This window comes from Argentina silus (assembly GCF_951799395.1).
Source record: "Argentina silus genome assembly, chromosome: 22".
Lineage (NCBI taxonomy): Eukaryota > Metazoa > Chordata > Actinopteri > Argentiniformes > Argentinidae > Argentina > Argentina silus.
The window spans coordinates 3,839,093-3,851,592 of NC_139676.1; the positions used below are offsets into that span (position 1 = coordinate 3,839,093).

Below are 12,500 nucleotides of genomic sequence, written 5' to 3' on the forward strand. Positions count from 1 at the left end.
CAGGCTTTTTAGGTATTTTTTAGCAAACTGTACTTTTTACCAAACTGACCATCCTTTTTTAGGATAACTAGTAGTTTGAACCTAGAAGTGACACTACCTTGCACTGAAGTGTCTGTAGTTCGGCAGGTGACGTATTCTTGGGATGGTAGTCTCTGACACATTCAAACCTACCTCATGGGGAGTGTTCCTGATCAATGGGACAGTTTTGGGTTTTTTCTTAATTATGGTGAGCATTCTTCAATCATCCACTGTCTTCCTTGGGCCTACCAGCCTGTTTGCGATTGCTCACCCATGCTTTTTTTTATTTTATTATTTATTTTGAATGATGTTCCAAACTGTTGATTTTGGCAAGCCTAAGGTTTTGGCTATGTTTCCTTTCAGCTGAATAAAGGAGTTATTTGACTTTCACTGAGGTCGCTTTGGTCTTCATGTTGACAGACACCAATAGCAAACTCCAAAAGCAAACGCAAAGCCTAGAGTCAATACTAGACAGTGACAGATCTTTTATGTCTGCACAAATGATGTGACAGAACACACCTGACTAACCAGAAACACCTGTCAGGCCAATTGCCTTGTGAAATAGTGAAACCAATATGTACACAAATACCATCAAATGAAAGCTGAGAATCTCTCCTTTAACCTCACGGTAATTGTTTGTTTCAAAGATGGCGTGTAGAGTCAAAATAAGAGAAAATGCTTCACTGTCCCATTACTTACGCAGGGCACTGTACATCATTGTCATCATTGATCACCTTCATCGTGTGTGTGTGTGTGTGTGTGTGTGTGTGTGTGTGTGTGTGTGTGTGTGTGTGTGTGTGTGTGTGTGTCTGTGTGTCTGTGTGTCTGTGTGTCTGTGTGTGTGTGTGTGTGTGTGTGTGTGTGTGTGTGTGTGTGTGTGTGTGTGTGTGTGTGTGTTTTTTTTCCAGATCTGAGGAAGTTCCGGACATATAAAGGAAACTCAGTCAGAGACCTGCTGAGAGCCATGAGGAACAAGGTGTGTGTGTAACATGTATTCCTTTGCGCTCACAATTGTGGATGAAAATGATTCAATCATTATTAGGAAGTTAGATGAAAACCTGTATGAACTCTCATTCTGACTCTCCTCTCCCTCCCTCCCTCCCTCCCTCCCTCCCTCCCTCCCTCCCTCCCTCCTATAGAAGCACCACTACCATGAGCTGCCCGCTGAGGTGCAGGAGACTCTGGGGGAGGTCCCAGAGGGCTTCGTTAGTTACTTCACCTCGCGGTTCCCACGGTTACTGTTACACACACACAACGCGCTGCACACCTGTGCCCATGAGAGACTCTTCCACCCCTATTACCTGCCCCCTGCAGTGAAGTAACACACACATACACATACACACACACACACACACACACACACACAATCAATCCTACTATCTGTGCAGTACCCTGTGCAGACATAACACTCGCACACTCAACGCACTCCATAATTGCCTCCAACAGCCAAATAGTAAACACACTCCTATTCTCCCTCTCCTCCCTTTTACAAAGCCCTGACACTTGATTTACCCCGAGGGAGGAGGGGTTGAACACTCAAAAAGGACACCACTCACTTCACACCAAAATGGAGGACGTCACACCGCTCAACCGGAAGAGCTGGAATAGCGAACTGTCTAATGCAGGTGCTCCCAAAAAGAGACTGTTGCTCTGCTTCTGAAGAAGAGCTTTTTTTTTTTTTTTTTTGTCTTTTCCATTTTTTTCCCTAGCTTGCGTGCGTGTGCGCGTGTGTTGTGGGTTTATCCTTGGCACATTTCAGCTTTGAGGGGTAGTTGTCATGCACTGGAGTGGGCAAACAATATGTTATTGAACGGGCCCACAGTGTTTTTCCTCAGACATTTTAGGACTTCCTGGTTGAAGCCGACGTTTTTCGACAGGAATTTGAGGACTTTGTAGTTGAAGCTTGAGGTCAGAGGTCCTCTCTCCTGTTGTTGTGGTTACACTGGTTGGGTTACACTGAGTTACCGACTGATGAATGAATATGTGATAGTTGGATGTTTCTATAAAGAGTTCAGATATAGTTAGGGTTAACCCCTAACCCTAACCCCAACCCCAACCCAAATATAGAAAAAGAAAGTTCAGATTATTGAGATGTGCCTGTCTGATGTCAGATTGCTCGCTTGGTTCCAGATCTGTGTTCCGAAACATGACATGGAGAGTCAATTACTGCGTCCCAATCTTCCACTCTTTTCCTGAAGTGTGGATTTTTGCACTCCCCCCATATGGTTCTAAAGGGAATTGACTGGGTACGGTGATATCGTGGAAACCAAAGGTGGGGAATTGGGACGCAGAAATTGGGAGTTTGCCACAAGTGCAAACAGGTCTGGGATGAGTCCAGCTCTGACCTATTGGTTGACTACTACAGATACACTGGGATATAATAGTAGGATAGGGGAAGGATGTCACAGGTACGATTGTCATTGTTACAGCCCGATCTCAAAAGTCATTTTTTGGATTCCTGCTGGCCTCCTTAAAATGCACTGGAGGAGAAGGTCAGAGAGGAGGGGATGTTCAGACCTCCTCCACTGAGTTTTAAGAAGGAGATGAGCGAGGAATCAAGGAAAGATGTTTGAGATTTGACCAGTCTGGTCTGGAGTGTATTGAGGGAAGCCTACAGCTGTTTCAAACCTCCAAGCACTAAGAACAAGACCCTAAACTAAGAGGTGCTAGACTCACTCACCAGTACTGACAGCACCACGACTTGTGTCCTTTCTAGCATGGTCATCTAGTGACCACCGACAGACATGTAGATTACATTGTAGTTACTGAAACCTCCCTGAAGGGGGGGTTGGAGGGGTTATCATCCATAAACCACTGCTATTATTAACCATCGAATAAGAACTATGATTTTCAAATCCGTATGCTACCCTATTTGTACGCATACACATAGATGATGGCTAGTTAAGCACACAGTTTGTGTAATTCTGACTTTTTAAAAGTTTTATAAAGACAGAAATACAAATAAGTCTGTACTAAATGTGTAGTCACCAACTGTAGTGGCATGTACAACAAATCTGAGATATTTTATTTGAGTTTCTCAAAACATTGCATGACAACAATGCTAAATAGTTTTATGAATGAACCACCCATTTACGTTACAATGCCTTACACTCATGTTAACTTATACAGTGCTGCTTGAAAGTATGTGAACCCCTTGTGCAATTACAGAGTTTTTTTACCATGAAATCTTTATTTAATCAGAACCAGTCTTTTTTTTTTATCTGACATAACAGGTTAACATTTACCAATTCCATATGTTGGTTTAGAGGAAATCATGTGTGTAGTAGAAAAACTCAATTATAAAGAAATTAGTGCAGGTGCAAAAATAAGTGAACCCCAAGTTGCATTGGTTAAATCAAGTAGGTAAGTAGAATCAGGTGGGGAAATAATTGGGTACCAAATGAACCAATCAAAGGACAGATCTTTAGGAAAGAGTTTGGACTCTGATAAATAGAGATAAGCAACCTGGTCAGTTTTGTCTTACCCAAACAGGTGAAAGCAAAACACACCATGCCGAGAGGAAAGGAGATCTCAGGACATCAGGAAGAGGGTAGTGAGAGCACATCAGTCTGGGGAAGGCTATAAAATCATCTCAACAAGATTTGAGCTCCATCAGTCCACTGTGAGGCAAATAATTTACAAATGGAGAGCATTTAACATGACAGCAACTTGGCCTAGAAGTGGACGCCCTTCCAAAAGATTTTATAAGGTCATTTGAATATTTTATACAAAAATAATGACCATCCCTGTAGGGTTCAAACTTTCAAGCAACACTGGGTAGGCCACATGAAGGCTTATGAATGCTCTATGAGCTTGCCCTTCCACAGTTCTAGTGTTGCTGTGGTGTGTAAGAATGAAGGAATTTTGTACTTGCTGCCCAGGAGTGGAATAAGAAGAAACTTTTTGTACTTTGGTTTTTGGAATAAATTAATAAATAAATGTGATTGCTTTGAATGGCTTGAAGTAAACAAGTCGAACACGAGTGACGCTTTCTCTTCCGGAAAGAATCTTTATTAAACTTGGAAATTTAAACATTTTACAACATTAAATGCATCTGCGGGGCTTTGTACAGGAGAGGAGGGATTTGTGTCGAAAAAGACAGAAACATCTAAAAAACATGTAAAAAGAAAGGTAAACAAACAGCATGTACATGATAGTGTATAGATATCATCAGCATGGTGAGTTTCAGTCCTCTCACTTAAGACAAACCAACACAGACACAAGTTCACACCCTCTGAATTATATATCTATTACATCGACACAGACAGCATCCCTTTCATTCTAAACATCCAGATTAAAATCCTAATCATTCACCCGCTTTCAACTATAAGACAGTTTTAACGTGTACTGCACGGGCGTATGACGACGTCGCAACCACTGGAACCCGCCCGCCATCCAGTGCTCTGATAGGTTAGTGGGAAGACGGTCGCGATCGGGTCGGGAGGTGCGGGGCTCTCTCTCCTGCGCCGTGACGGGCTCTAGCGTGCGGAAGTGGTCGACGACTTGGAGGTCAGTAGTTTCTCCACCATGAGACGGGCGTATCGCATGCGGCTGGCGAGCTCCTTGCAGCAGCCGAACTCTTCGATCAGGCTCATCTTGTAGGTGCAGAACGCCCTCTTGGCGTCGATGTACGTCACCGCACCCATCAGGGGGCAGAGGATCAGCTTCGTGTGGTCCTGGAGAGAGAGGAGAGGGTTAATACATATACAGTCTGACTGACACTACAGAGAGTGGAGGTCCTACTATAAGTAGTACAATTGACTTAGTGGTAACATTTCTCAAAACAGATGGAAATTGCTACGTACAACTTTACGGCAAGTGTACACAGGCCTATGGACGAATATTTAGAATACGCAATTCCCCAAAGAAATGACAGAAAGAAGACAAAGCGTTTTATACCTGGAAGAAGTTGATCTGCACCGTGCCGTTGGTGAGGTGGAGGACGATGGCGCTCTTGGTCCTGAACCAGTGGCAGAGGTAGGGCAGGCGGGCCAGCTCATCGCCGTCACGCGGCACGATGTTGGCGCCCGCCTTCAACAGGTGCTCGCTCATGTAGTTACGGAAATACTTGAGCAACGTGATCTGAAGAGAGAGAGAAGGGGAGGGAGGTGGGGAGACGCATGTTAGGTGGGTTCAAGTCCTTCAAAAAAAAGAAAAAACAAGCCACGGTATTACTGCATCATGAACGCGTTTGTGACCATAAGACAATGAATTGGGCTACCTTCGTGCTAGGCTAGCCTGGCAAAACACACGACTGTGCGTACCTTCTTGGAGAGCATGGAGGGGTAGGAGCGCACGCTGAGGTAGGACTCGGCGGACGTCTTGTCGATGTACTGCAGGCTGTCGCCGTCCGTGTACATGATGAGTCGGGTGTAGTCGTTGAATAAAACACCCACGCTGTTGTCGCACAGCTGGTAACCTAAAAAAAAAGACAACAGTCGTAAGTCGTCAAAACAAATCACGCGACGGTCACACGGTCGGTAAGACGACAGTAACGCGCACGCGAACGCACGTATTCTTACCCAGGCCGTATTTGTCGGAGTAATCGACCCACTTGCTGATCCAGAAGATGGGGATGCAGGCTGGATCCTCAGCCTCCTCTGGAAACACAAAACACATTGACAAGAGTCAGGTATGGAAAGAAACGTGTTAAACAGTACAATGAGATGCAGTAATACAACAAGTCACTCAAAAGCTATAAGACACATGTACCACTTGCTTAGTTTGCGGGTCCTGGAACAAGCAAATAAAAATTCAAGCTTAACCCCAGTCAACATTCAGCTCCAATCAATACATGCATGTATTGGTTGGAGCTGAATGTTGACTGGGGTTAAGTTTTAATTTTTTTATTACTAAGCAAGTGGTATGTGTGCGCGCGCACGCGTGCACGTGTGTTCTTACCCATGCGTATGAGGGCTCTCTCCGAGGGGTTGGATGCATTGACAGTGTTGAGCTGCTCCAGCATATCGGTCAGGTTGCAGACTGCCGGTTCGGGTATCTCTCTGCAAGAGACACACGTCAGAATACACACTCCTACAGACTCAGAACAGCGCAAAAACATCTCAGAATGAACCCATGTAGAGTGAACCCATCCCTGTATGTCCATTGTGTGTGTGTGGAGGGCCTCACCTGTGCAGGGGCTCTTCTTTCGACTCTGGCTTATCCGTCCCATCTGAACAGAGAAAACGACCCTTAGAACCTTCAACACACCGGTTATAATATCAACAGTGAGCATTATCTCTTATCAAACGTTGCATTGTGCCACTTCTGTTTCCTTCGTGGGCTATAGTGTGTGTATGAATCATGATAACTTCCGTAGGTAGGCATTGTCCCATGCCTGTACCTTTGTAGGGCAGGGACATGAGGAGCCAGAGTATACGGAGAGCTATAGCTTGCATACGTCGCGTTACCGGCGCGCGTACCTTGATTGTTGAGGGCGGTGAGCGGCTTACGCTGGCTGGCCTCCAGGGAGGAGGGGGCGATGGAGAAGCGCGGGGGCACGGTGAGGCAGGTGGTGGGGAGCCGCAGGGGGATGTAGCCCCCCGTGAAGAACTCGTCTGTCTGCAGCTCGCCGATGGTGGGCCGCTGGTTGGGTTCCGCGTGGAGCATCCTCTTGATCAGATTTGTGGCCACTGGGTTGATATGCTGGAGGGAGAGATATGAATAGAAATGTGCAATAAGCATAAATATGTATCTGGTTGTATTCAGACAGACTGCGTCTTGGTTACGGTTTGTAGGCGTGTGCGTGTTCAACAACAGGGGATGGTGTGAGAGTGTGTTAGCCGACAGGATAGGGTCAGAGTGCTCACCCAGGGAACAGTGTAGTTGTTCTTCTTGATGCGGTTGTAGGTCTCCTTCAGGCAGGATGTCTCAAACGGGGGTTTTCCTACCAGCAAGGTGTAGCTGGGAGAGGAGAGCGCCAACAGAATTCATGAATAGGAGCACATCATGAGTCTTTCGTTCACTGCAAACTAACTGCATCAGACTACTAGTGGGATTTGTACCTAAATGCTGTGCTGTGAACTCAAAGCATTTGAAGTGTGTATTTGAAAAGGCGTGTGCATTAACTGAGTCCCCAACTCACAGGATGCAGCCCAGAGACCAGACATCGACCTCGTAGCTGTGGCCTTTCTTACACAGCACCTCTGGGGCAATGTAGTTGGGTGTACCACACAGGGTCTTCTTACGCTCACCGTCATACTCTATCCTAGTGGCCAGGCCAAAGTCACCTGGGGTGGGGGGGGGAGGACAAGACAGGTGAGTGGGGCTGCTGGTGTTTGCTTTGTGGCCTCCCCATCTGTATGAATGGTTTGTGTGGGAGTGTGTGTGCGTCATACCGATCTTGACATCCATGTCATCGTTGAGGAAGATGTTGCCGAGTTTTAAATCTCGGTGGATGACGCGGTTGTTGTGGAGGTATTGGCAGCCCTTGAGCAGCTGCATCATGTAGTAACGAGCCTCCGGTTCCGTGACCGCCTTCCGCCGTTTGTGCAACTCCAGAAGAGACTAGGAGGGGGAACACAGAAGGTAGACAACTTAAAGACAAACTCATGTAAACCTGTCAGTCCTGTATTTTTCAATTTAGCACAAAAATGACAGTGTGTTGTGACGGCCATTTTATTGAATAATAAATTAATGAGCAGGAGCTAGCCGTGTCGGCTATGCTGGATAGATTGTCTATTAGCTAGTAGCCAGTGGCTGGCTAGCCAGTGTAGCAAACTTTTTTCAAGGGAGTTGACCGTTGGGCATAGGAAGTTGGTGGCCAGCAATGTTCAGTCAACATTGATTTCACTCACCCGTCGTCTGCAAATTTCCAGCACAACAAAAACGAAGTCGTCGTCCTCGAAAAAGCCTTTAAATCCCACGATGTGCGGGCTATCTAGACTTTTGTGAATTGAGATTTCTGAGCTCATCTTCTCCCTCTGGTGAGGCTTGAGAATCATCGTTTTGGGCACGACTTTACCGGCGAAAACTTCCTTAGTGTCCATATCTGTGATTTCGTAGCATTTAGCAAAGCCTCCTTTTCCGAGGAATCTTCCCCTTGTGTATCTTTTCTTAGTACGAGGATCCACAAGAATATCTGGAATCTCTTTGAGAGGTGCAGATTTGGGGTCAGCATGTGTCGTCGGATTAGCCGGTTTTGCGATTGCTGCACTCATCTTGATATAAAAAAAGTGCTCTTCAGCGCACGATCGCAGTGAATAAGATATATATATATATTTTTTAAAAACCCTTTGATTAAACTCTTGCTGGCTACCTCACGTTATCTGGCTAGCTAACTAGCTTACCATCCACATTCGCGCAAACCACTGAATTCGAATCAAAACTAACCATCTACAGGTGCTGAAGTAACGTTAATAAAATAAGACCGTGCATATATGGATCACATACGATCGTTAAGATAGATTTGACAAAAAATATCGATCAACAAAAAAACCTTGACAACTGCGTTTCCCCGCTGTTATTCGCCTGTCTTTCGACAACAGTGACAAGCTGCAAGTTTAAATGCTGCTCCGTTCGTTAGAAGCGCCTGTGATTGGTGGTCCCGATTTGAATTCCAGCCACACAGCAATGCAGCATGGGAGGATTTGGCCAAAAAGGCCCAATCCTTGATCGCGAAAATCATATCCGCAGCGCCGATTGGTTAAAGAACCGTAGCTAACGCCCCTTATTTATTTAATTAAACACTGACCAATCACCAGCGACTACAAAGGAAGCAAATGAACATTGGGAATTGTAGTAGTATTTTAAATTTCCCTCCTGACAGGACGTTACCAGAAATAGACGTCTTTTACGTTTCAAGTGACCAAAACAAGGTGAACACCAGACAGCAGCAACAAGCGCTTTGTACTGACTACTTAGCAATGCAACAATGATTGTGAAGAGATATTTGGCATTTTATTTATGTTGATGGACACACAAAGATACAAATAAAAACAATTAGAGAGAAAGAGAGAGAGAGAGAGAGAGAGAGAGAGAGAGAGAGGGATAACCCAAAATAAAAGTAGGAGCTACTAGAAGTTGTTATTTTACTTCTGTTGTTACTGGAATGTACTTGTTATTGTTCATTTTATGTCATAATTTCTCTTCCTCTCATCATTGATTTATAAGTTAATATATGTCTCACCATGCCAATAAAGCTTATTCCATTCAGTTGAATTGAGAGAGGATGAAGTCTGGGCTGAAGCAGTTTAAATGGCCTCTGCCTGTCCTTCAATCTGATAGCAGCTCCAATTGAACCTCCCCACACACATACACACGCACACACACACGTGTGGGAAGAAATGTTGCGACTGCAGAAGTTACTTTCCACAAAACGTGGTGAGCTGCATGCACGTGAATGTGACCAAAACAAACAACCCACCCACAGTCAAGCCCCGTGCTACTGTATACACACACACACACGCACACACACACACACACACACACACACACACACACACACACACACACACACGTGTTTCCCACGATTCCTATTGTTATTGTGTTTTGGTGTGTGTGTGTGTGTGTGTGTGTGTGTGTGTGTGTGTGTGTGTGTTTGTGTTGGAGTGTATGTCAGGCTATGTGTTAACAGTGTCTATGTGTACCAAGGTTCACGTATATCAATTTTGTACACCTGAGCCTTTGTGTGTCAATACAAATCCACCGCAGGTTAGTCAACTAGGTGTGTGCATGTGTATCATCTCCTATCCCTCCCTGCCCTCCCCCCTTCCGCCCTCCCCCCTTCCCCCCTCCCCTTCCTCCTTCGAATGAAGAACACAAATAGCCTGCTGCGTTCATGTTGTTTCTCAGTGGTTCAGCTCTCAGCTGCAGGTTAATTTTAGAGCTGGAGAGGGGGGATGAGAGGAAGACAAGAGGATGGAGGAGAACGAGGAGGATGAGAGGAGAGGATGAGAGTTGTGGCTTTGTGTTTGCCCAGTGCACTCGTGAGCAGGAGCGTCTGCCCACGTTTGAGGAAGTTTGTTTATGGTTATAGATTGATCAATGTTATTATATCACACACACCCCCGTGTCACGTTTTATTTTGGTAGAACTGTCTGTGAATAACCCTATTGGCTGGGGAGTCAGGGTGTGGGTGTGGCCTATCATAAGTGGTTAGAGTTACCATGTTATTATTAGTACAGGGGTTGAATGAGGGTTTAGAATTGACAGCAGGCAGGACAGAGAAATGAATGAATGAATTATATTCAACATACTTAAAATACATATAGACTTGCCTCCGCCATTTTAGTACAAAGATACATGCAGAATGATGTGAATGTTATTGTTTCAGCAGGAAGGTGAACACGATGTTATTGTTTCTGAAGAAGGTGGGAGCAGAATTGGCATCAACAATACTGACACTTTGTGTGAGACGATTCTGTGATTAGTGCAGGAGGTCAGTGAGATCATGTGAACAGAGTAGCCATAAGGCCTCTGTGAGAAACAAACTCCACCACATTCCTCCTTCCTCCCTCCTACAAATGACTAACACTAATCTATCAACATGCAAATCAGCAGGCCTGGGGCCCATCGAGATACAATTGAAGTTATTTTTAGGTTGTTATGATTATCACTCTAAACCCTTTCAAATGTCGTACATATTAGGTCAACAAACCCATATCTTTCCTACCTCAACTCAGGGCTGCATTTAGAAATAAACATACCTTCAGTATTCTCATTGGACAAGGTCAGGAACCTCCTCCACTCTTTCAACCTGTTTTATGCTCTTCTATTCTAAAAAAAATAAGACCCCAATCTTTAGCAGCAACCTTGGGGGAGCTGCAGGTCATGACAAACCAGGAGGTTCAGACCCTCCCATAAGGGACTAGGTTTGAAGAGGCTAGATTGTGACAGGTGTATGTAGGTAGAACTACATAACACGTTTATTGACAAAGATCTCTGACCTGAGCATATACAGGGATGTGTGTGTGTGTGTGTGTGTGTGTGTGTGTGTGTGTGTGTGTGTGAGTGAGTGAGAGAGAGAGAGAGAGATTGTAAGGAAAGGCAGAAACAGGTATTTATCACTGATTGAGTTTTATTTTTTTTACACAATGTGTGACACACACACATCCCAAATAAAAAAGAACAAACTACATCCCCCATGCAACCTTTATAAAACAAGCACCATTCATTCATTCATTCATTAGCCTATGCCAACAGAGGCTACAGAGTCAATAGCCTCATATTTCACAATCAGTCTGTCAACGCCGCAATTTGGAGTTTCGCAAACTGCGTCAGTTCAAAAGGGCTCGATCCAGAGAAGCAACCTTAACCCTATGACTGTCTCACACCCTCTCCCCCTCTCCTTCTCCACACAGAGGTGAGCAGGTTTGGACAGAGGGGCCGAGTTCTAACACCTGGGTTGGTGTGAAGGGGCTGGCCAGCTGCCCAGCATCCCCCCTCTTTCTCCTTATGACAAGAGACAGCTGTGGCTCTTCTTCAGTGGTGGTCTCTTCTTCTTTGTGGATTCTTTGGGTATTGTCTCTCTGCGTCTGCACAGCGCGGGGCTCAGCTGCGAGGGCAGGTTCACCTGCTGCAGTAGCGCACTGAACACCCCCACCGCGTTCTCTCCCGTGCGTGCGGAAGCCTCGACAAAGCTCGAGTCCCACTCCCGCTCCACCACGGCCATGACCCCAGCTGCAGGGAGCAGGCGCCCGTCGCTCTCCGTGAGGTCCGCCTTGTTACCGACCACCGTGATCGGCGCGCACTTGCCGCCCCTCAGCTCCAGGATCTCCTCACGTAGCCGCCGCACCTCTTCGAGCGAGCCGGGGTCGTCCACCGCATACACGAGCGCAAAAGCGTCGCTGTGGCGGATGCAGAGTTCGCGCATGGCCGGGAAAGAATAGCTGCCGCTTGTGTCCAGAATCTCGATGCGCACGGTGTCTCCGGCCGCGGTATCGTACTGCAACGCGTGCAGCTCCTCCACCGTGCGAGTATACTTGTGCTCGAAGCGATTGTGCAAGAAGCGGTGGATGAGTGCGCTCTTCCCGACCCCCGCGGCCCCGAGGAACACCAACCGGACCGTGCTGCTCTCGCGCTCTGACAGCGACATGGTTCCAAAAGTCGACAAATGAACTAATAACTCTGTATGTTCGACAGTGATGATAACGAATGCTTGTAAAGAAAGACTGCTCTCTCTCGAGGACGCAAGACGTTGCAGTCTCCGGTCCTCTCGTGCAACAGGTGAGCCTGACGCCCTACGCGAGAGGTCCCTGGTTTTTATAACATCCAGGGCGCTTCGTCGCCAGGGCAGACGACCAATAGTAGAGCAGTGGGCATGTCTGTCTGTCTACTCACTCTCTGATATGGGGAGAGGTAGGGCCTACAGTATGGCACTCTCTTTCTCTCTCTTTCTCTCTCTCTCTCTGTGTGTGAGTGTGTGTGAGAGAGAGACCATACAGCCATATTGTACCCATCCCAATATCTTCTTGATTCTTTTAAAAAATATATGTTTCTAGGGCATTTCTGCTTTATTGGGATAGAGACAGTAGAGATTGACA

The 12,500-nt window shown here is 46.1% G+C and overlaps 3 protein-coding genes across 4 annotated transcripts in view; 1 reads left to right on the plus strand and 2 right to left on the minus strand.

Moving 5' to 3' along the window:
• Positions 1 to 1,951, plus strand: part of ern2 (endoplasmic reticulum to nucleus signaling 2) — a 13,027-nt gene extending 11,076 nt beyond the window's left edge. Inside the window, 2 exon segments of the mRNA XM_083694024.1 lie at positions 927 to 994; positions 1,158 to 1,951. Coding sequence (XP_083550150.1) covers positions 927 to 994; positions 1,158 to 1,340 — 251 coding nt within the window. The 3' untranslated portion in view covers positions 1,341 to 1,951.
• A 2,072-nt stretch (positions 1,952 to 4,023) lies between these two features.
• plk1 (polo-like kinase 1) lies at positions 4,024 to 8,457 on the minus strand. Of its 2 annotated transcripts, none has more exons than XM_083694038.1 (11): positions 7,815 to 8,457; positions 7,356 to 7,524; positions 7,103 to 7,247; positions 6,828 to 6,921; positions 6,441 to 6,663; positions 6,148 to 6,217; positions 5,920 to 6,020; positions 5,541 to 5,618; positions 5,283 to 5,437; positions 4,918 to 5,100; positions 4,024 to 4,694 (listed from the first exon to the last, which is right to left on the minus strand). In XM_083694038.1, the coding sequence occupies exons 1-11, from the start codon at positions 8,175 to 8,177 to the stop codon at positions 4,497 to 4,499; spliced, it is 1,779 nt and encodes a 592-aa protein (XP_083550164.1). In that variant the 5' UTR covers positions 8,178 to 8,457; the 3' UTR covers positions 4,024 to 4,496. The 2 variants fall into 2 exon arrangements, with proteins under 2 accessions (XP_083550164.1, XP_083550165.1); XM_083694039.1 differs by having other exon boundaries at positions 4,026 to 4,694; positions 6,148 to 6,190; positions 7,815 to 8,455.
• Positions 8,458 to 11,061: 2,604 nt separating this feature from the next.
• rasd3 (RASD family member 3) lies at positions 11,062 to 12,175 on the minus strand. The gene has a single exon (XM_083694058.1). It carries the CDS (start codon positions 12,050 to 12,052, stop codon positions 11,411 to 11,413), a length of 642 nt encoding a protein of 213 aa, XP_083550184.1. The 5' UTR covers positions 12,053 to 12,175; the 3' UTR covers positions 11,062 to 11,410.
• Between the last annotated feature and the right edge of the window lie 325 nt (positions 12,176 to 12,500).

What these genes read in the sequence shown, in the direction of transcription:
- rasd3 (XM_083694058.1), bottom strand. Translation starts at nt 12,052, where the DNA reads ATGTCGCTGTCAGAGCGCGAGAGCAGCACGGTCCGGTTGGTGTTCCTC.
- plk1 (XM_083694038.1), bottom strand. Translation starts at nt 8,177, where the DNA reads ATGAGTGCAGCAATCGCAAAACCGGCTAATCCGACGACACATGCTGAC. An exon ending in GAGAGCCCTCATACGCATGG is followed by an intron (nt 5,619 to 5,919) that starts GTAAGAACACAC and finishes TTGTGTTTCCAG; the next exon opens with AGGAGGCTGAGGATCCAGCC. An exon ending in CTCCGACAAATACGGCCTGG is followed by an intron (nt 5,438 to 5,540) that starts GTAAGAATACGT and finishes CTTTTTTTTTAG; the next exon opens with GTTACCAGCTGTGCGACAAC.